Source organism: Panthera onca, chromosome B2 (genome assembly GCF_046562875.1).
Source record: "Panthera onca isolate mPanOnc1 chromosome B2, mPanOnc1 haplotype 2, whole genome shotgun sequence".
Lineage (NCBI taxonomy): Eukaryota > Metazoa > Chordata > Mammalia > Carnivora > Felidae > Panthera > Panthera onca.
Window position 1 is genome coordinate 142,410,975 of NC_138343.1, and position 23,593 is coordinate 142,434,567.

The 23,593-nt window shown below is 40.5% G+C and overlaps 1 protein-coding gene and 1 long non-coding RNA gene across 4 annotated transcripts in view; one reads left to right on the plus strand and one right to left on the minus strand.

Moving 5' to 3' along the window:
- LOC132666511 (uncharacterized) overlaps positions 1-23,593 on the plus strand; it is a 91,320-nt gene that overhangs the window by 24,242 nt on the left and 43,485 nt on the right. The gene's annotated exons all lie outside the window — the stretch shown is intronic.
- TAGAP (T cell activation RhoGTPase activating protein) lies at positions 12,057-21,939 on the minus strand. The gene is made up of 10 exons (XM_060617022.2): positions 21,791-21,939; positions 21,103-21,186; positions 20,962-21,015; positions 20,589-20,655; positions 18,933-19,099; positions 18,098-18,259; positions 17,506-17,615; positions 15,660-15,855; positions 14,745-14,859; positions 12,057-14,145 (listed from the first exon to the last, which is right to left on the minus strand). Exons 2-10 carry the CDS (start codon positions 21,127-21,129, stop codon positions 12,878-12,880), a joined length of 2,166 nt encoding a protein of 721 aa, XP_060473005.1. The 5' UTR covers positions 21,130-21,186; positions 21,791-21,939; the 3' UTR covers positions 12,057-12,877.

Here is a 23,593-nt window from a genome sequence, read left to right on the forward strand (position 1 = left end):
TGAATCATTATGTTATATACCTGAAACTAATATAATGTTATATGCCAATAAAAAAGTGGTCTTTCCATATGGGAAAAAAATGCATTGACTTTTTCCTCATATCACATACAGAAATTAACTTGCAAGGGGTCATAAACCTAAATGTAGAATCTCAAACTGTAAAACTTCTAGCAGAAAATGAAGAAAAAAAATTTTTTGTGACACTGGATGAGGAAAAGGTTTGCTAAACAGAAGATGAAAAGCACAAAGGAAAGACACACTAGAATGGACTTCTTTAAAATAAAAAGCATTTGCTCTCCCATAGATACAGGTAAGAAAACAAAGCCTAAAAGACAGGCCATCGGCTGGGAGGAAATATTTGCAAAACATGGATCTTTGTGTCAAAGGGTTTATATCTAGAATATGTAAAGTACTCTTAGAACTCAATTCTTAAAGACAACCCAATTTAAAAAAATGGGCATAGGATTGGACATTTCACAAATGGCCGAGTAAAAACATGAAAAGATGCTCAATATCACTAGCCAATAGAAAATGCAAATTAAAAACAATGAGATACTACTACATACCCACTAGGATAAATTAAACCAAAAGAAATCTGACAATACCAAGTATTATCAACAATGTGTTCCATATTTTGACGGTGGTGTTTTCATGAGTTTATATATAAGGCAAAATTAATCAAAGTGTACAATTTTTAATGGATATAGCTTAATGTTTGTAAATTGTACCTCAATGAAGTTGACTTAAAAAAATAAGCCTATGGAAGAATAACAATTTATTATCCCAATGAAAGACCAAGCCGTGAAGATGCTTAGGTATTTGCTAAAGTAGTAAGTGTAGCTGGGATCAGACTTTAGTTCTCAATCCAGACTATTTTCTCTTCCAATTAGATCATGCTGCTGAGCATAGAATGCAGGATTGCAGGACAGGAAGAAGCAAGAAGGGAAATAAGTGTCCTAAGAATGGATCTGCTGTAATCAGATCTTGATCTTATCCCAACCAGTGGTGTCAAAACACTTCCCCACAGTACTTAAGACATGCTTTGCTTTTAACTTGAAAATTTTTCATCTTTTAAAATAGCTTCCTCATTTTCCTTTCTCTTCCCTAATTGTAACAGAGTCAATTTGAATTATATGGACATATATGGATATAGAAAGTCCAAGTGACTTACACTATGTACCGTTAAGGGACGTGAATAAAGAACTTTGGACACATCTCTTCCTATCAGCCCATCAGTTTATTAGTGAATGTTTTTTGGAACCTATTTCAATTATGTTGATAGATTAAAAGTACATAAAGAATTTAGGGAGAGTCAGAAAATGCAGAGAATGTGTTGAGTAAATGCTTTTTAGAATTAACATGTAAATTTGTCAAATCTCTTTCCAGCTTATTATCTTTAACATTTTAATACCCTATATATTTTACGTGTATTTTCTGTATGCCTTTCTTAGGCTTAAAAATAAGTTCACTGAAATTTGATATTTTTTCTCTAAGAGGGCATTTTATCATCTTGAAATTAATTACTGATGTACTAAATTGTCACATATTTGATGTCAGTGTGAAGATTCCACTGTAAGAAAAAAAAGAAAGATAATTCAAGGGAGGAGCATGTACTTAAACATGAGTTCACCAGCCTTTGTTATCTTTAAAAAAAAATTTTTTTTGATGTTTATTTATTTTTGAGAGAGAGAGAGAGAGACAGAGTGTGGGTGGGGTGGGGCAGAGAGGAGACACAGAATCCCAAGCAGGCTCCAGACTCTGAGCTCTCAGCACAGAGCCCGACGCAGGGCTTGAGTTCACAAACCGCGAGATCATGACCTGAACCCAAGTCAGACACTTAACCGACTGAGCCACGCAGGTGCCCCCATCCTTTGCTATCAAACTGAAGCGACATCGTCACCTTTCAGGATTTCTAATACGTAATGGTGTACAGTAAGGGCTTGAACTGCATAGGTTACATTTCTGAAAAGCTCCTGTGTTCAAACAGCAAAATACCACATTGAGAAATTTAAAAATTTTCTCTGTGAATCTGAATCTGAATTTATGTAGCATATTTCACCTGAACTTACGAAACACAGATAATGTAAAAAATGAGTTCCTTGGAAATAATCTAAATTTTATGTTCCAGAGAAAACTAGCATTTATCGACCACCGGCCATTCTTTGGGGACTGGAAGGACTTCTTGCATGTGATCTTATTTAGTCCTCCTGTCAGCCCTGCAGAGTAGGAAGTACTGTTACCCCCATTTTGCAGATGGGGAAATGCAGGCACAAAGGGATAAGGATAAGATTCAAGATTTTTTTAATAGAATATTTAAAATTTTTTTATTTTAGAGAGCACACAAGCAGGGGAGAGGGAGGGAGGGAGGGAGGGAGGGAGGGAGAGAGAGAGAGAGAGAGAGAGAGAGAGAGAGAGAGAGAGAATCTTAAGCAGGTTCCACTCTCAGCACAGAGCCTGATGCAGGGCTCTATCCTACGACCCTGGGATCATGACCTGAGCTGAAATCAAAAGTCAGACACTCAACTGACTGAGTCACCCAAGGTGCCCCGATAAGATTCAGAATTTTAACCCAGGCTGCTTTCTGTGGAACCTGTGCCCTCTCACCCCGGGCCATACTCACAGGAGTGGGTCCTTGCTCTTGCCTGCACATACCCTGTTCCTTCCCATCCACATTCATCCTGCTCCGTCCTCCTGGAGTGCCCAGCCTGCCCTCTCCACTGACCACATCCTGTCCACCCTTCACTGTCTGGACACTTAGTCCTTCCTTATTCCCACTCGGCCTGATTTCCTACTGACCAAATGTAATTGCTTCCTAATGTTTGGGTAATAACCTCAGAACTGGCTGTTTTGTCTCGCATTGCATTTCCTCCAAACCATCCTATGTAATCACCCTAAATACACATCCTGAAAAGTTTGGGTGGCTCCCACTTTTATGCTTTGAAGCCTAGTTTGGAGAACACTCAAGGCCCTCCAAAATCTGTCTCTGACCCACTTTACCAGCCTTATTCAGATGTTGAAACACCAACCCCAGGCAGGTAGTTTTCAGGTCATTTCAATGTGCTTGGCATATAACACACACTGAATATTTGTTATCATTGTTTTATGTTTAATATTTGAGTATATATATAGTTACATAGTTCAAACACTAAAAATATAGAAATATATTGTTGAAATATCTTCTACTTATTCTTGGCCCAGTTTCTGTTCTCTGTCCCCACACATTAAACTGTTACTAGTAATTTATTTATTTTGTAAATGTTTTATTTATCTTTGAGAGAGGACAAGCAGGGGTGGGACAGAGAGAGAGGGGGACAGGATCCGAAGTGGGCTCTGCACTGACAGCTGCGAGCTTGACGTCGGGCTTGAACTCACGAACCAGGAGATCATGGCCTGAACCGAAGTGGGACGCTCAACTGACTGAGCCACCCAGGCATCGCAGGAATTTCTTTTTTTAAAAGATAAATTATCACATACAATATACATTGACCTACCTGTTCCTTTTTTCTACTTAGTATATCTTGGACATCTTTTTATATCAATAGCTGAAGAACTTGCTCATTTCTTTTTTACAGCTGCATAGAAATTTTTAGAGCTGTACAGGCGTATCACAATTTAATTAACCATAGTTTCATTATTTTCTGGTGATGCATCTTTTTTGTTACTTCCAGTCTTTTACTGCTATGAACAAAGCAAATGTCCTTATTCTCATTGTATGCATGAAAATGTACTTGTAAAGCACATTCCTAGCGGGAGAAGTAGGAAAGCGATTTATGCATTTGTCATTTTAACAGATACTGCCAAACTGTCCTACATAGGGGATGTATCAGTTTCTATTTCCAACAGAAACAAATGAATCAACAGTTTCCCCACAGCCTTGCCAACACACGTTATAAACTTTTCATTTGTGCCTATCTGATGGGAGAAATGGTGTCTTAGTGTAGTCTTAGTTTGCCTTTTAAAAAAAAGAGGAGTGAGTTTGAGCATTTTTCAAAAGTGTAAGGGCCATTTGTTTTTCTGATTTGGCTCTTCGTACCCTTTGCACATTTTAAAACTGTTCTGTGCTTTCCGTTACCAATTTACAGGTACTGTGTATGTTGTGGAAGTTAGCCCTTTATCTGCTATATGAGATGCAAACATTTTTCCAAGTTTGTCATTTGTCTCCTGTTTATAGTGTTTTATGTGTGCAGGTGTTTTTGGTTTTAACTTGTCATTTTCTTTCATGCTGTCAAGACTTTAAGTTATGTTATAAATGTCTTTCCCACTCTGAGATTACAATGAATTTTCCCTTATTTCTCCTAGAAGTTTGGTTCTTTCACTTCACACATTTAAATCTTTGAGCCATCTAAAATTTATCCTGGCACGTCTTATGAGATAAATTATGTTCTCCCTTTTTTTTTCCCAGATGGCCAATGATTTATACCAGCACCACTTATTAAATATTCCTTTTACCCCTCCCCCTGCTTTGAAATACCACCTTTATGTGCCAAAGTCCTGTATGTATCTGCCTCTCTCCTTGGGGTTTCTCTTCTGTCTGATTGGTTTGCTGTCTGTTCACATGTCAGGACCCAGCCATTCACCTTCTGAGCATGGCTGAAAATCAAGCAGAGTTGGTTTTCTCTCACAGATCCTCCTTTCAGGGTTCTCTTTGCTATTAGCATTTGCTGATTTTTTATATTTATTTTTTATTTTTTTTTAAAGTTTATTTATTTAGAGTGTCCCAAGTAAGCTCCAGACTGTCAGCACAGAGCCCCACATGGGTCTCGAACTCATGAACCAGGGATCATGACTTTGAGCCCAAATCGGGAGTCAGTTGCTTAGCCAACTGAGCCACCGAGGTGCTCCCAGTGTTTACTGATTTTTTTAAATGTGGTTTTCAGGGGCGCCTGTGTGGCTTAGTCGGTTAAGCGTCGGCTCTTGATTTGGCTCAAGTCATGATCTTGTGGTTTTGTGAGTTTGAACCCTGCGAAGAGCTCTGTGCTGACAGCCCAGAGACTGCTTGGGATTCTCTCTCTTTCTCTCTCTCTTTGCCCCTCCCCCACTCACTGGCACTCTGTCTCTCTCTCTCAAATAAATAAATAAAAATTTTTAAAAATGTGTTTTTCAGATTCAGTTAGTGTTGTTCCAGTAAGTAACAACAGCAATGACAAACAACAAAAAAACATTCCTGTTGGATGTTTTTTTGTGATCATTTTAAGTTTGAAAATTAACTTAGGAAAACTTGATGGTTTTGAATCTTACTCTCTAAAAATAAGTTCTTCTATTTTTGTTCCATTCTACTTCTTTGTCCTGCAAGAACATTTAAAATTTTTTGTCACATTGGTTTTATGTTTCTTCCTAGGTATTTTATCTATTTGTTGCCAATGGAGTCTTTTCTTTCATTATATTTTCTGTTAGTATGTATTGAGACTTTTGGTTTCTGTATATTAATTTCACAGCTTGCTAGATTAATGTGTTTTCTTATTTCTAGTGGTTTTTATTTTTAATCGATTCTCTTGATTTTCGAAGTACTCAATTATATAACCTACAAATAGCAAAACCTTGCCTCCTCTTTTATAATATTTATTCCTCTGTTTTCTTTCTCGTATGGGTGCTTTAGATAGTACCTCAAGAACAGTGTTAATAGAAATAGTACCAACCTGACTTTTTTCGCACTTCAGCGGGAGTTTCCAGAGTTTCCTCATTAAGCCCTTACAGCCTTTTCATCTAAGATTGACATCTTTAAAAAATCATGTTCATCGTTTTCTCTCATTAAGAATCTTTTATTTATTTAAAAAAGCTTTTTAATGTTTATTTTTGAGAGACAGAGACAGAGTGTGAGTGGGGAGGGGCAGAGAGAGAGAGAGAGAGAGGGAGACACAGGATCCCAAGCAGGCTCCAGGCTCCTAGCTGTCAGCACAAAACCCAACATGGGGCTGGAATTCACGAACCCTGAGATCATGACCTGAGCCAAAGTTGGATGCTCAACTTGACTGAGCCACCCAGGTGCCCCTCATTAAGAATCTTTTAAAAATTCAGCAGTGGAGGGGGGCTGTGTAACTCAGTTGATTAAGCATCCAACTCTTAATTTCGGGTCAGGTCATGATTTCATGGTTCATGAGTTCAAGCCCCTCATTGGGCTCTACTCTGACAGTGCAGAGCCTGCTTGGGATTCTCTCTCTCTCTCCCCCTCTCTGCCCCTCCCCTGTTTGTGAGCACTCTATCTCACAATAAATAAAACTTAAAAAAAATTCAGTAGTAGAGATTAGATTTTGACAGGTCTATGGAGCTGGTTATATTTTCCCGGTAACTTACCAAAATGATGAATTATGTTAATAAATTTCCTACACTGCAATTATACTTGCACTCCCACATTAACTCCACTTGGTATCCATACATTCCATCACTAATATTTTATTTAGGATTTTTACATCAATATTCATAAGATTGATCTGTAATTTTCTGTGTCTCTTTTCATAATTTTTTTTTAAGTGGGCTTGGTGCCCAGCATGGAGCCCAGCACAGAGCCCAAACTCATGACCCTGAGATCAAGACCTGAGCTGAGATGAAGAGTTGGATGCTTAACCAGCTGAGCCACCCAGGCGCCCCTTCTCTGTTTAGATTTTCTCTGTCTTCTGGAGTTAGATTAGTAAATTATGTTTTTCTAGAAATAGTTAATCTCATCTACATTTTCAAATGCATTTGCATTCAGGTCAGCAAAGGAGTTCTTTGATTCTTTAAGTTTTCAGTCTCTGTTTTTATTTCCTATCATCATTTCTCCTGTTGTGTACTTCTGATGTATCTTTCCCTGGACTAGATTAGGCAGCGATTATTTTCAGAGAGACAGCTTTGGTTTTATTTATCAGTTCTACTCCTTTTCTGTTTTTGAAATTACTAATTTCCACTTTTTTTTTTATTATTCTGTTTCTAACTTCATGAACAGTATGCTGAATGCATTCAGTTTTATTTTTGTTTATTAATATAATTATGGAAGGACATGAATTTTCATCTGAACATTGCTTGTCTCCGGTTCTGAAAGGTGGGGTGTACACATGCATCTTTCACATTAGCTGTCGTTCTTATTTATGGTAGAAAGTCACTGGGGGGTTAAGGAAGGAAGTTTGGGTACTATTTCTATTCTTTCTAAGGAAAGAAGCCCCTAGGATGGGGCTAGATAAGGTGGGCCTTGATTGGTAGGTGGGAGGTGGAGGGCTTTAGACTTGATGAAAACGGTATTAAGTCATTGGAGATCTTTGGTTAGGAAAGTAACAAGATGTACGTGTTGTTTTGAAAAGATGAACATCCCACATATTAGCAGTTATCTTACATAGTACTTTGTCTTTTCCAAAACCATTTTGTATAGGAAATGCCTTTTTCGACAAGGATGGGAAAAAAAGAAGTTGTCAATTTCCTTTTCAACAGTGATGTGCTCTAATCACATAAATGAATAGCTTCCTGGAAACTCTCATGATTATTTTAAATGTCATACGCTTGGCTTAAATCTTTCGTTACTGCTCTGGAATCTGATATAGGAAGCACTTTTAAATGTGAAGTATATCCTGGGACACCTGGGTGGCAAGGTCGGTTGAGTGTCTGACTTTGGCTCAGGTCATGATCTCATGGTTTGTGAGTTCAAGCCCTGCCTTGGGCTCACTGCTGTCAACCTGTCAGTGCAGAGCTTGCTTCAAATCTTCTGTCCCCACCTCTCTCTGCCCACTCCCCACTCACAGTCTGTCTGTCTATGTCTCTCTCTCTCTCTCTCTCTCTCTCTCTCAAAAAGTAAATAAAACATTAAAAAAAGTTTGAAGTATATCCTAAAACTAATTGGACCATGAAATAATCATTTCTCCTATAGCACTTTATGCCATTTCTCATTTGGAATGTACCTTACCTTCAAGGCTGTCTTATTTCTAGCTTGTGAATTTCTTACATACAATATGTCTTACATTTTAATTTTAAATTTTGTTAGTAATTTATTTTACTTAAAACTTCTCATATGAGTATTCTCACAATGTGCATATGAATGATTGAAGTACTCCAAAATTATCTGCCTTGTCTTTATTTATCCCTAATCATATTCAACATTTTCATTTTGAGATTTGTCTCATTATACTAAATAATCTGTGCTTTATCCTTCTTTCTATGTTAGAGCAACTAATTGTATGTGTTTTACCATATCCACGATCTCTTTTGATTTTTGTATCAAGGGCTAATAGTTCCTACTGATTTAGGGTAAAATCCTACTGATTTTGTTGGGAAAGGCAGAGTGCCTATGAGAAACTTATTTCCTAGACTCCTCTGCAGGTGAGAGTAGCCATGGGAATAACTTCTGGCTGCTGGGATGTAGATAGAAGTTAACTGAGCAAGAAAGTTCAAGGCTGGAGGAGGAGGATCTTGCTCACAGAAATGATGGTGGATTAGAAAACCACAAGGTGTGAACAAGGTGAGCTACCTAATTTGCAGGGGGCAGCATGAAATGAAAATGGGGGGCATTTTCATTATTCAACAGTTACTAATAATGAAAAAAATGCCAACAAGCAGAGCAATGAACCCCAGTGCTGGGCCCTTCTAAGCGTGGGGCTCTGAGACAACACAGGTCCCGTGCCCATGATGCTGGCCCTGGTGTGAAGGAACCCAGGGGCATGGGATGTCCTGGAGCTTCCATGCCAGCCCTGGACTGCCTGTCTGCTTTTCTTTTAATGGAGAGCACAATCCCCTTCTTGTTTAAGCCTCTGTTATCTGGGTTTTCTGTTACGTGCATCCCACAACTGATGCGCTGTTGTGATTATCCTCGTTTTACAGATGAGGAAATGGATGCTCAGACAAGTTTAGTACCTGGTCCTGGGGGCACATTTGGGGTGTGGACTCAGGCCCTGCGAATTGGGTCGTGTACTATTATGCCAACACAGTGTCTTTCCTTGCCTACAGAGATGTTATCATTCTGCATTTCCTTTTTCCGGCAAGACTTTGCACTCTGCAGGTTTGCTGGTCTCCCAGGGGCCCCTCTTTGTAGGAGCCCTCTATAGTAGGAGGAGGGCAGCACTTTATCCCAGTGGTTTTTCCCCCTTCACATTTAATTTGTACCCCAAAGTTGACAAGATGCAAAATCTCTGTCCACATTTCAAATATGGCCAAAAAGTGATTCACTTCCATCTCTAGCAAAATGTTTATAATTTCTTCCTCAGTGGTTCTGCTTTTGCAGATAAGGAGTTAAGATCTTACATAATTCAATTAAAAAAGAAACTCAAAACATGTGAGATCCTATCTGATGTGGGTTTCTGTCTACTTGACCCTTCAGGAGGAAGGCATGTACTGGCGATCCTTCCAGTGAGATCACAATCAGGAAAATGCAGCTAGAGTTTATTCCATTAACAGTGCATTAGGATAAATAGTGTTTATTGCCCTTGGATGTTCTCATCTATGGTCATGGAAAGCTTTGTGGCCATTAACTACTATTTCTTTTATTAACGTACAAGCCACGGCTGCCACTTCCCTGCATGGGGACCCCATGTAGCACAAGCATTGTATTTGCTAGGCTCTGAGGTGATTGGAGTTTGGCTGAGCTCCAGTATGAGCATCTAGCCTTGGTTAACATTCACAAGTCAACATTTGTGGACCACTGGGCAGGGGTGGTCACAGTGTGTCATGTGGGAGGCTGGCAATGGCATCTGGAACCCATTTCTCTCCCTCCTTATAAGAGAGAAAACTACCTATCTTCCCTGAGAGGAAGAAATTCTAGTCTGTACAGCCAGATTCCAGGGCGGTGAAGGCTGCATATTATTCACCAGTGGGCACATTAACTTTACATGCTTCCTTGTCTCTCACTTGGTAAGAGGGTCAGGGTCCCTCTTAAGCTAGGCCCAGGCAGGTGATGTATGGATGCTGGGGAGACCCAGTGGCTGTGGCTCAGAGGCTAGAGATCAGACCTGGATTTAGGTAGAAGCCCCTATTTAGCCCTTGACTTCCAACCTGATTTTACCATAGACCTTACACCGGGGTGTCAGGCACATTTGCAATAGTCCCATTTGTGATTGTGTGGCCCTTAGGAAGTTCATGGAGGACAGAATTTTGGAGTTCCTGGGTCCTTCACTAAAGCATCATTTTAACATTTTCCAAATCGCACCATAAGCTTGGGTCTTCTGATTCCTTCACTAAAGCATCATTTTTTTTTTTTTTTTTTTTAATTTTGAGAGAGAGAGAGGGAGAAGGTGAATGGAGGAGGGGCAGAGAGAGAGAGGGAGACACAGAATCCAAAGCAGGCTCCAGGCCCTGAGCTATCAGCACAGAGCCCAACACAGGGCTTGAACTCAGGTACTGCAAGATCGTGACCTGAGCCGAAGTCAGATGTTTAACTGACTGAGCCACCCAGGTGCCCCAAGCATCATTCTAATAGTATCCAAATCTCACCATAAGCTTGGGTCCTTTGGTTATGGTGAAGTATTAAGAATTTTCAGCATAATCAAGGTATCATTAAGTAGTATTCTGTGAAGCTTGATGGAGGGGTTGCATTGTGTGCCCCCCCCCCCCATTCATTTGTAGAAATCTTAACTCATAGGATCTCAGAATGTGACTACAAAGAGGTAAAATGGATCATTAGAATGGGTCCTAATCCAATATGGCTGGTGGTGTCCCTCATGAAAGGGAAATCTTGGGACAGACACACATAGAGGGAAGACAATGTAGAGATACAGAGTGATGGCCATGTACAAGCAAGCAGAGAAGCCTGGGAAAGATCCTTCCCTTGTGACCCTCGTAAGGAGCCAACCCGCCGACACCTAGATTTCAGTTCTAGCCTCCAGAACTATGAGATGATACATTTCTGTAGCTTACATTCCTTGTTTGTGATACTTTGTTATGGTAGCCCTAGGCAACTGATGGGCTTGGCAACTGGGGTTGGGCAATGCTAGAAGCCAGTGGTCTCCATGGATGGATGTGGGAAGACCACTCTGCAATATATAAGGTAGTCACCACACCTTTTTCTCCACTATTCAAAGATAGCAACAATCATGACATTTGCTCAACTGCAGGAAGCTCATAAATGTTTGCCACAAACTGTACTAGTTATCTGCAATAGGTAGACGGCTTCCAGTCTCACACCACCTTTTTTAAAATAAAGAAATTTAAGACAAAATTTTGGTGATCTGAGTTGGGTCAACAGAGGTCAGGTCAGTGGTAAAGTGGAATAGATGGGAGGCTTCCTAGTTTTAGTTTTTTATTGATGAGAATTCTGATTGTCAGTAGGAAGTTGCTATTCTTGTTTTAGCCCTGAAATACTTAAAACAGTGCTTGGCACATGGTAGACGCTAAAAATTGTAACTGTCACTTGTGTCCAACTCTGGAAAAGGATTGCTCTTCAGAAGTTAGTGGTCAGAGGGGAGTGTCAACCCCTTGAAACTTATACATTTTTAGTGTGCTTAATAAAGTATTTCTCATGAAGTCTGAGCATGCTCCCTTGAGCAATCTGGGTTACATTTTTAACTTTGTACCACATTATCAATAAATCTCCTCTGAAAATAATAATAGGCCTTTGCCATCTGGTGGTTGGCCAACATAAAAATATTCTTTGAACAAATAAAAAACACACAGTGTTTTATGAAAGAAGTTGATAAAATAAGGAAAATAGAAGTCCAGTATCTCCAATGTACTGGATAAATATCTTAATCATTGAGCATTAAAGTTCTAACATATGACAAATATTTTTACCATTATGTTTGTGAATAAGCAAACTGAGCATCATAAAAACAAGGTTTGTGAAGGTAATGAAGAGTTTCATTCACTAAAACCAGGAAATATTATATTGGTTTTATTATCCTGTATTTGCATACTAAATTTTCTGGTCTCTGAGTGACTATTGAGAAAATGGCTTCGAGTAGGTATATTTTTATGGTTTTGCAAACTACCAAAGAATAGGGATTATCTTTTCTTTCTAAAGACAAGATCCTCAGCCTGCCTATTAATCTAGAATAATGGATATACATTCAGTAGATGCTTGTTGAATGGACCAATGTGTGAGTGCTTTTCTTAGTGGGTTTCTATGAACCAAGGAAGAGAAGGCAACACATCAGTAAAGAATGAACATGTTTACTTTGAAACAAGGAAGGCAATTTATTGTAGTGAGATTATATTGAAGTTCTATATATGATCCCCAATGCATATCATGCATATAAAGTTTCCTGCACACTGTTGGAGAAGGCATTGCTGAGCCACAGAGAAACTCAAAGTGCTATAAATCAGTTAATATTGATATAATGCATTTTTGCTAATCTACCCAAATTGAAAATGAGATGATTAAAAGAACACATTTCACTATTTTTCATAAATGTTAACGATGGCCTTTTCATTCACTGGAGTTTGTAATGCCTTCGATATAACTCCAAACACTGAAGTCTGTTCTTGCAGTCTGCTCCTTTTTTCTTACCGTTGTGGGTAATTATCACAAAGCTGTTTACTGGAGGAAACTTCTAACAGAGATTTAAACATTTTCCCTAGATGGAGTTTGTGGAAAATATGAAAAATGGGATGACATTTGAGGCAACATAAAAAGGAAAAAAATTATTTTTGAACACTAATAGTGTTCAAAATACTGCCCCAGGAGGCAGAGAACAGCAATGCAGTTGACTACAAGTTCACAAATACACACATACTCATGTAGACATCTTTGCACCTAACACCTTGTCTCTAATACATTTTATACACTTGCTACATGTTGCATGAATTTGGGCACACACACACACTGCCTGAGTCCCATTGCGTGGCTATCCCCTCTAGGGAGGCCTCTATACAACCTTTCTAAAAGAGCTTATTCTCGACTTTTTGGAAAACAGAGTTCAAAGCAGTTCTTTATACAGTTGTGCATTTACAGAGACGCCATAAGCCATGTCATGGTGTCTGGTCTGCTGTCCTAAATGTAGGATTCTTTAGCATACTGGAGTTGGTCAGCCTCAAAGACTGGCTGACTACATCGCCGCACTAGATGGTCCAGCTTAGTCTTCTGTTTTGACTCAGATACAGTTCTTGGCCGGTGCAGGTCAGGTCTCCCTGTGACGGTCACGTGTCCTATTGTTTCTACAGAAACATGTACAGTCTGGCTCTGTCTCCAGCTCTCAGTCCTGGGAGATAGTCTGTGCCTGTCAAGCAGCTCTTGACTGCATGTATTTCTTAAATTCCCTCCGTGATGAAAAGGTCGGAGAGGTTCAGCTTCCTGGCTGAGCATTCTGGCTCTCATGCTCCCGACTGTTTGGCCCCTGTAGGCCGAGAGGTCCAATGCCTGGTGCCGAATGGCCTCTTCGTAAGATGGCGGACTACCTGGGCTTCTCTGATCCACTTGTTGGAACACATCCCTGACAGAGAGGGCATAGGATGTGGAGCTAAAGTCTAGAGCAGTTTGGCCCTGGATTTCAGACAAGTTTTCCTGGATGATCCGCCCAGAAAGCTGGCTTTCTTTTTTAAAACCTTTCTTTACTTGGTCTCTGGTAAAGCCTTTGGATTTTACAGACACGCAGCTGGGGGCTTTGGTCAGCACTCTTTTGTGAGAGGCAAAGGAGAATGACATGGAGTGTTTTTTAATTTCTCTGTTGGGCTTACTCTTCTCTGTCTTTGTGAAAGACTGATGTCTGGTGAAGAAATTCCTTTTGGGACTGGAAGGAGAAGCCACGGGTGAACCATCAGAGGAAGCATCCAGAGAGCCACTGGAGGAGGCTTTGGGCGCTAGTCCCCACAGTAACACCAAACCCTGAGTCGAGTTCTTCACCTTCAGGTCCTGTGGTCTCTGGGCTTTGCCTTCCACTGCAGGAAACACCTCCTCTGGAAAGGGGTCTTCAGTTTCCTTACTTTCCAAATGAGCCCCTGCCTGGGCCATGGCGACGTCCTCCTCGCTTCGTGTTAGTTTTTGGTGTGTTTTCTGGCTCTCGAGGCTCTCCTGTGAGGATGACGGGCTGGGCTCTGAGTACCTCCTGTCTAGTTCACTCAGGGAGTTTTTCAGCCTGGCAAGAGTGCTGCTGATGGGCTCCGGACTCAACTCCCAAGTGAGCTGGGGGCCTCTGGGCCCCCAGCCAGCAGTCGTCTCCACAGGTACTGGGGGTTGCCTATTTGGGGAGCCAATGGCACCACCGGAGTCCACGTCAGGATCGTTGCTGTCATAAGCTGAGTCATTCTGCAGCGTTGACATGTCTGGGGGAAGTTAAGGGACAGTTGAGTTTCTGGTTCAGTTTCTCTGAGAAATAAACTTTAGTACAATTCCCCCTACTTATATCAAGTATGGCCCTAGGTAATCTGGTGAAGCTACTTTGGGGCTTGATATGAAATTTGCCACATTAAAATTTTGTTTCTTTCCTAGTTTGAGGTGCAGAAGAGCAGATAAAGGAAATATGAGGGAGAATGAGAAAAGAGAAAACATTTCAATGAAAATTTGTTGATCTTAAATTAAAAAATTAATCCTTTGGATGGCTCTTTCATTGGATCCATTCCATTTTAATGGGCCCATAGCCCATTATGTGGAAACAACCCTCTAGCTGAAGTTAACTTAGTAAAATTAGAAGGTTTTTGTGATTCTCAAAGAAGCTGAATGAGTGTCAGCTGAGTGAGGAGGCACTGCATGGAAATTTGAGAACAGGTGTCCATGTGAATGGTGTCCTATGAGTTTGATTTGGTGATTTGTGTAGGTAGCTGTTGCTTCAAATACCAGATATATTTTACATTACTGGCATGGACTGGCAGACTGGCATGAACTTTCCCCCACAGTCATCATCAATCGAGAGCACATTTTGTACCTGAACTGTCAGTGTGTTCCAGGGAGTCATCAGAAGCAGTACTGGAATGTGCCGGAATGTTCTCCCCAAATATTTCCAAGCAGTTATCGATGAGGAATTCCACCAATGTCTTAACCTGTGAGGAAAAATAAACAAGTTGTCAGCCTAAAGCTATCTTTAATTTTTTTAAAGGAAGAGGAGAAATAATGGGGATATGATGGGGGTCAACCGATAGGGAGGTGCCAAAATAAGCGTAAGGGATCTTTATGTGTTTGAGAAGAGCATGTGGAAAATTGGTAAAAATCATATATATTAATGTTATCTTTGAGACACACATTTTTTTTTTTGAGATTTAAAAAACCCTCTTCCTTTCAAGTAATTTTTATCTAAATAAGGAGTTTCCCAAACTGATAGTTGGACTGATGGCGTGTGATACACAGGTCCTGTGAGACAAGAGGTTTGTTCCGTTTCATCAAATGCATGAGTCTAAGAGGGCAGAACTATGACAAAAGCATTTTGTATTTCATATTTCACTTGACCTTGAGTCAGAGAAACTTAGAGGCATTTTACACTTGGGTCTTCCTTCCTTCCTTCCTTCCCTCCTTCCTTCCTCTCCCTCCCTCTCTCTCTCTCTCTTTTTTAATAATTTACTTATTTTAGAGAAAGAGAACTTGTTGTGTGCACAGGTGAGTGAGGGAGGGCCAGAGAGAGGGAGAGACAGATTCCCAAGCAGGCTCCACACTGCCAGCACAGAGCCCGACATGGGGCTCGATCCCATGAACTGTGACATCATGACTTGAGCCAAAACCAAGAGTCGGATGCTTAACCAACTGAGCGACCCAGAAGCCTCCTCCATTCCTTTTTATTATCACTTGGTGTTTTCAAACAAACAGTGAGGTCAAATTGGGAGTTTGTCAGAAATAGACCAGAACAAACCTTGTTGTTTAAGTCTTTCTGGGCTTCGAATGACAGGTGTTGGTCATTCTCTCGGGTCAGCACGTTGGGTCCAATGCAGATAGCTAGATTGCTGGCATCCATCTTACTGATCTGTGAGTTCTTGCTGATGAGGTAGAGCACGGAGACCAGGTGTTTGAGCAGCAGGAGGTTGGGCCGGGGGAGCTTATCTGCGACCCTGGAATGAAGTTCAGGGAGGCTGGTTTTAGAGGAGGCTAATGGTCTATTTCCCTTTAGTGTCTCAAGTTGAAAGTTTCTGCCTAACCCAGACTTCCTTTAAAATGAAGAAGGTGCAGGGGCGCCTGGGTGGCGCAGTCGGTTAAGCGTCCGACTTCAGCCAGGTCACGATCTCGCGGTCTGTGAGTTCGAGCCCCGCGTCAGGCTCTGGGCTGATGGCTCGGAGCCTGGAGCCTGTTTCTGATTCTGTGTCTCCCTCTCTCTCTGCCCCTCCCCCGTTCATGCTCTGTCTCTCTCTGTCCCAAAAATAAATAAAAAACGTTGAAAAAAAAAAAAAATTTAAAAAATAAAATGAAGAAGGTGCATTTTCACAGTAAGGTTGTGAAATGTTTATTCAGACACTTCCAGTGGTAACAGACGTGGCATGAAACTGGTTAACCATGAGATCCTAAAGACCTAAGACACTGGTCTTTATAATTAGGAAGGACACCAATAACACAACCCTTTATTACTTGTATTGATCTCAAATTAGGAATCCTTAACTTCTGCAACAAACCCCATAGTTTAATACATTTTGAAAATTGTTTTGGTGAGTAATCATTTAGCCAGGCAGAATGTCTTTCTAGCACTGCAAGACTGGTGTTTTTGGAACACAGTCATTTACTTTTTTTGATCTGTGATCATCACACAAAGATGACCCATTTTTATACCATTCTGAGAAAACTTTATGGAGCATAAATCAGTTTATAAGGGCATGTTCATAAATATGGCCAAGGTAGCACTTAAATGGCAACATCAGTACTAACAGTAATTAGATTTATAAAGCCTCATTTTTTCAAAATAAGCAATGGTGACTAAGTAGGGACCATTTTCATTTCTCATAAGGAGTTACTATTTGAAAGAGCTTATGTCTTTAAGGGGAAACTTCTAATAATATTAGGATTTTCAATTTGGGACAGATACTCTTAACGTCTTCAATTCAATAACTATTTCACTGGAAATATTTAGCCGCCTGGGACAATCATAATAAATAGACTTTCATAGCATTCGGCGAAAGAGCTGATATTTCAAAGTTAGGTGTTTAAGATTGTCTAGTCACTAACAGGTTACAGTTTCATTTACGAATGTAATTGTTTTTGTTGTCTTTGGAATTTGTTTTTATATAGTTTTCATTTTGATTAATTGTACGATTATGAAACATGCTGTGGAATTTTGTGATCAAAACATTCCCTTCCTATGTTCTACTATGCCTTAGGGGATGTTTTTATGGGAGAATTGTTGCCTTGCCTGACACCCATTTATTAGGTTAAGAATAACCCCAAATTCCTACACTTGGCTATTTAACGTGTTTTCAGGGTTTCACCTAAGATTTTGCCCCATTCTTTCTTGAACAACTTACGTTTTTAGACCCCCCACCTCTTGGGATTTGCGCTTTCCACTCTTTGAAAAAGTGCTTCCTTTCATTTGGCTAAAACCACTTTAAAAGGAGTCTCCAAAGTACCTTGTGATTTTTATTCTGGGAGTAGATAAACAATTCCATTCTGATTCCCTAAACACTTCAATTTTCATGAAACACTCAGAGAATTATGTGAAGAATCAAAAAATGGAGACCATGTGGGCCTGGCCTCTGGCAAGGACTCTGACAACTTACTGTTTCAGGGCCTCAATTCTGTCCTCCTCATTCTGCCTCTCCAGGGCGTCCATCCAGTCCTCAAACAGGTCACATGAAAGTAGCTTCAGTGGGATACTTCTAAGGAAGTCCTGGAGGATGAAAGGGGATGGTTTGTCCTGTTTATGTTACATTATGTGCTGGCATCTTCATTGTCCCCTTGTCTGGTCTGTCTCAGAGACCCTCTGATCATCTTAACACAGGCTGTGCCCCCTTCCTTCTTGCATTTGAATACTCGAGGGAAATCTCTCTCATCAACTTCCTAACAACGCACACACAGTAAGGACATCATCTGAGGGACAGCCAGATTCAGGGGCACAGACTTGGCCATGGGACAGTCTAAGTGCCTCTTCTCATCAGGATTTGGGGAGAATTTAATGTATCGCCTTCTGTTGGAATCTGGGATCATAGAAACAGATGTTTATATAAGAAAATAAAAGGCTTAGCTAAAAAAACTTAAACTCCAGGATCAGTTTACTTTGATTTGTAGGGAGAAGAGCCCATTTCTTATTTTCTGAAAATTAATGTGTCAGAGCCACCTGCAGATGATTTGGCAGCAATGTTGTGAACTCACCTTAAAGACCACAGCCAGAAGGTGCACAGGGAGACTTTTCAGATCCACCACGCCTCCAGAGTTGAGCTCTTCCTTTAGCTCTTTGCGGGCTTTCTCATTGGCTGCTTTCCTGAATATCCCTTCAGTGGAAGGTCCTTTAAGGCACAGAATAGTGAGAATATCCTATAGGAAAGAGGGGTAGGAATAGGAAATGATTACGCTTAGTTTGAATGCATGAAACCATATGCTGCTACTAATACATGAAAAATCTATGTTTAGGTAAGAGAAAGAATTAAAATGGCACATGTGAACAGTAGCAAACTTCACCTGTCCTAGAATATCTTCTCCATAAAAGTTAGTTCTTCATGATACCGAGATGGTGTTAACAAGAGACCTCTAATGCCAGTTTTTCTTTATAGCCCCATTGCTATCAACTGTCTCCCTCAACTCTGCTATTTTTCTAAGGGAGGTAAATGGTGAAAGCTCTAATTTTTTACATTCTAAAATTATTCCAGGCCTCCCTCCTTTCAAGTCATTCCATATAAACACTGGATTTCTGATCATACACTTTAGACCCCATCTCTGTTGACTTTTCAGAAGCTACACATTTTAAGCATTCTCAACTCCATGAGATCATGAGGATGGAAGGATGGAGGGCAAGTAGAGCTCATTTCTAGAGTGTAAGCAGCCAGGTACTCTCCTGACTGTACTCATATGTGGAAACACCATTTCCAAAAGTGGAAAAAACTAAATACTGGCACCAGCAAGATTAGCATGAGAATGATATTTAGAGCTCCCAAGAATCTTTCACATCCAACAAAAACCTGATGTAGGTTACAAGTAAATGCACACCTACCTGGATGGGTCTGGGGAGTATGTCGTCCTCACCACAGATGATTGACAAGGGCTGATCAAATAGTGGCGTTTTCAGTTCTGGTTCTGAAGCCCCAGGAAAATCTGACACAGGAGAAGGCCTTCTCATGAGAAAAGGCCAAGACAGCACCTTTTTTCTCTTCTTAATTTCTACAGCCAGGAAAACAAGGCAAAGAGAAAAATTAAATTTAACTTATTAATAAATAAAGGCCCATATAAGACAATGGATATCATCAGCCACTTAATGTCATCTATGGTATGTCATGGGGGGGGCAGGAATAATTTTGAAAAACTGAGAAAGCAAAGGGCGTGAATTTCAATCGAGAAAAATCAACCGATAAAGCAACCACATTGTCACCAGAGCAACCAGCCCCTAAACATCAACACCAAGGTTTCTCAAAGTCTCCACCTTTCCTGTTTTTACCCTTCACTGGCTGTTTGCTACAAAAAAATCAGCAAAACCTAGCCAAGCAGATCATAAACAACCATCTTAATATATTGACCTTAATAACTATGGTGGGCATTTCTGATGTGAAATAGATTATTTTAATTTTCTTCATTGGTGGAAAAAACGAAACTTAGAAGGAGAGGAAGTGACTTGCTTAAGATCTTTTTTTTTTTTAAACTGAAGTATAGTTGACAGTAGAATGTTACGTTAATTTCAGCCACAATGGGAAACAGTATGGAGTTTCCTCAAAAAATTAAAATAGAAATACCATATGAGCCAGTGATTTTACTGCTAGGTTTTACCCAAAGAAAACAAAAATACTAATTCAAAAAGATCTATACACCCCTGTGTTTATTGCAGCATCATTTACAACAGCCAAGATATGGAAGCAAACCAAGTGTCCAGTGATAGATGAATGGATAAAGATGTGGTTTATAAATACAGCAGAATACCACCGAGCCATAAAAAAAGAGTGGAACCTTGTTCAAGATCATTTTGAAGACACTTAGCTGGGCTGGCGGGTAAACCTCTGCAGCCACTTAGCCACTAGGGGGAGCTACAACAGGCTGTCTGCAGTCCCCTTTACGATGTCCCTGGTGGCTGCTTTGGGACAGCGCTGGCACAAATTGCCAGGAAGGCTTGAACCTAGACCTGGCAGTTGGGAACTATCAGTAAAACATTAGCAAGATGTTCTATCTTTGCAAAAGCCTGAAGATGTGTATGCAACGGGTATTGCACCTCACAAGTTTCCTTCTGTCTCTCTTTTCTGTCTCCTTCTTTCTCTTGTTTTCCCCTAAATATAAAAGCTGTATTTTCCAAATGCATTGCCATATGTTTCTACACTGGCAAGTGGAAGAGGATGGCTAGAGAAGGAAGAAAAGGGAAAAGGAACGGTCTCTTTTTCATATGTATGCATGCTGTAATTGTTAAAACAGAAGCGCCTAGGAGATCTGACCCCACGAAAAACCCCTTGAAGAGCTGGGGGGTTGGCTCTAGAGAGGATCTTGTCTGTCAGAGTGCCCTGATGCTCTGGTGAGCTGGAGCCTGCCTGCCATCTAAGTGTTAATGTTCTGCGGTCTTTAAAAGAACATTTATAAAAAAAAAATTCCTAGTAAAGTACTGTGGTTTTGCAAACCGAGAACATTTGTTGTTAGCACTTACATAAAAGATCAGTATGTTTTCAAAACTCACCAATTAGCTGGCAAATATTATTTTCACCCTCAGATGATGCCAACAGAGGATGTTCCTTGATATCACCCTAAAAATATATTTGTTTTAGTTAAAAATGACGGAAGAGATCTACCCAGTCTTGCCCCACAGAATACACATACAACATTTTATTCGTATTAGGAATTAGTCAATAGAGTCCACTGATTTTTTCTAGCTTCTAGAATCAACAATTGATTATCATCCTATAAGGTCCCAATTAATGTATTTAATGTACTGCACGAATGATGTTAATTTTCTACTCTGATAATTAAATAATCCAAACAATATTCCATTAAAACACAGTGTTTCACATTCTCACAGTGCAGATAAAAAGTGTTTAAAATTGCTTTCTTACCTCTGACTGACATTCAATCAATGTCTCCATGTTATTGGCATTTAGTGTTTTTGCCTAAAAGAGAAAACCAAAATTAGGTAAAGATCTTTTGACTCTGACTTCTGGAAAAGCGGAATTAATAAATGTAAGAGGGGGACGTACGGCATTGCAACTGCTTATCAACTTCATTAGAGTCTGTGCTGACTGTCCAGCGATGAATTTCCCTCCGTGTGTCCTTGGCTCTGCCTGTGAGAAATCACGTGAGAAAGAGTGAGGAGGGAGACGCATAATAAGTTGGCCGATTTCAGTGCCAAAACACAAAGTTTGAAACTGTTAGGTAGAAAAGTTTTCATTTAAAGTCTGTGTGTATGTTACTAGATATCTTAGGCTGTTAAGGACAGCACCTGAACACACTTATTTCTATATTATTTAAACCTGATACCTTTACCACGCCACACTTATTCACTTATTCCATTCCCATCAAGAAATAATCTGACAAATAATTACATAATAATTATATACCCCCTTTTTTTGGCAGCAGGTAGAGCTCACTATGTGTCAGGCACTGTATTGCGTGCTCTGCATGGATGATCTCATCTAACCCCCAGGGTCAAAAACTTATTCCCAAGATGCTACTTGTAGTAAACACAAAACAAAGTTAACCTTTCTGGAATTCCCATGCCAAAAAAGTTCAGGCTTCACACTGAAGCCAAGCTTTGCGCGTTCGGAGTCTTTGTAACATGACATGTTGTGTGTTTGTGGTACAGCTGTTTTCTGTCGGAGGTGCTCTCAGACACCTGAGATTTGCTAGCTAGCTTATTCTCTAGTGATATGAATTTATGGTACTCACCCTCAGAGGGTCTCCAGCCAGACTTGTCTTATCTCCGGGGGACTGTGAAAAATGGGAGAAACAGCATTTCACTCTGCTCCTACTAATCCACTGGTTGAGAGGGCAAGACTGAATGACCGGCTTCACGTGTCCTGCATTATAAACGAGAGGGGGCGGGCAGGTGGAAATTCAGAATATTACTGAGACCGGAAAGAACATCATGGGTTGTCACACAGACATAGCCAGCCAGACACTGGGGAGCTCTCACTTCCTCATTCCTTTTAGGGCAGCTCTGGTTCTTTTTCTTCTTCTTCCACTTCAAAGTAAAAAAAAAAAAAAAAAAAAATCTACAAACTAGTAGGGGTGGAAAAGATGACATATGGCTCTTAGGTGAAGGCTGTGATTAATGTCACAGGTGGGATGTGTGAACAAGAAATTGTGTTATTCTGTAATAAACATAATTTTATTTTGTAAAGTGGTGATTTCAGGTGCCCTTATTTTGTATCCTGTTTGGGTGCCATCTCCCCTCCCATCCACCATCTACTCTGTTCATCAGTTACCACACATTGACTGGCATCCTCTGGGTGCAGGATGCTCTTCCTCCCAGAAGCTCCAGACATGCTGCTGCTTTTGAGAAATGGTCGCTATCAGTTTCCTTTGGAATTAGGTAGAGAGTCCCCTAGAGCCAGCTGCCAAAATATTAACCCCCTTTTCCTTTCCCTAACTCCTGGTCAAAGTTGCTAATACCATCTCTAATCTTGACATGGAAGGAAAACCAAAAATTCCTTTGATCAGATCAATTTCAAATAGAAAGGAGATCGTGAGGGGCACCTGGGTGGCTCAGATAAGCATCCAACTTCGGTTCAGGTCATGATCTCACTGTTCGTGCGTTCGAGCCCCACACCAGGCTGACTACTATCAGCACAGAGCCTGCTTTGGATCCTGTGTCTCCCTTTTTCTGCCCCTCCCCTGCTTGCTCTCTCTCTCTCTCTCAAAAATAAATAAACATTTAATTCTTTTCTAAAGAAAAAAAAGAAAAGAGACGGTGAACTTCATCTGTGGATCCCTCCTCCTCCTCCCTGCCTCCTCCTCCTCCTTCTTCTTCATGTGTGGATCCCTCGTTCTGGATAAGAGAAAATCTCTGGTCTTTTCTATGGCTAAAAGGCTATGTATGTGACCTATATTACGACATCTTCACACAGTGGAGTGTTCCGTAGAACTGAGAATGCATGGTCTATAACTATGTCCAACAGTGTGGGCAGGTCTCACAACATAATGTTGAGCTGAAGAAACCAGACTCAAAAGAGCGTATCTTGCATACAAAGCAAAGTCATCTATGTTGTCGGAAGTCAATCTATGCTATTTTACCAGTTTCCCTGGGGTGGGAAGTGACCACTGGGGGCCAGAGAGGGCTCTCTAATGGTCCATCTCTTGATCTGGGTGCTCCTAGTCTTATGTTCACATTTCTGTATGTGTGTTATTCTTCAACAAAAAATTAAAAACTACCTTTGTCTTAATCCATCACCAGAAGGCTTTAATCCCAAGACTTTTTCATATTGACAGCTCCATTGTCTTTACACTAAAAGGAAGTCATGATTAGGTGTTCTTCAGGAAACTGAAGCACAGAACAGTTAAGATTTGCCCCCTAACTCAGCGTTTCAGTGGGGGGGGGGTGTTCAGGCTTCCAGCTGGAGGCTCCCTCTCTGAAAACTCCCTCAGAGCTGGAGCCCCAGAGCTTAGGGTAGTGTCCCTGTGGAGTCTATGTGAATGACTGCCTTTCCTCCTTCCTCCGGCCCTTACAAATCTTCAAAATGACTCATTGAA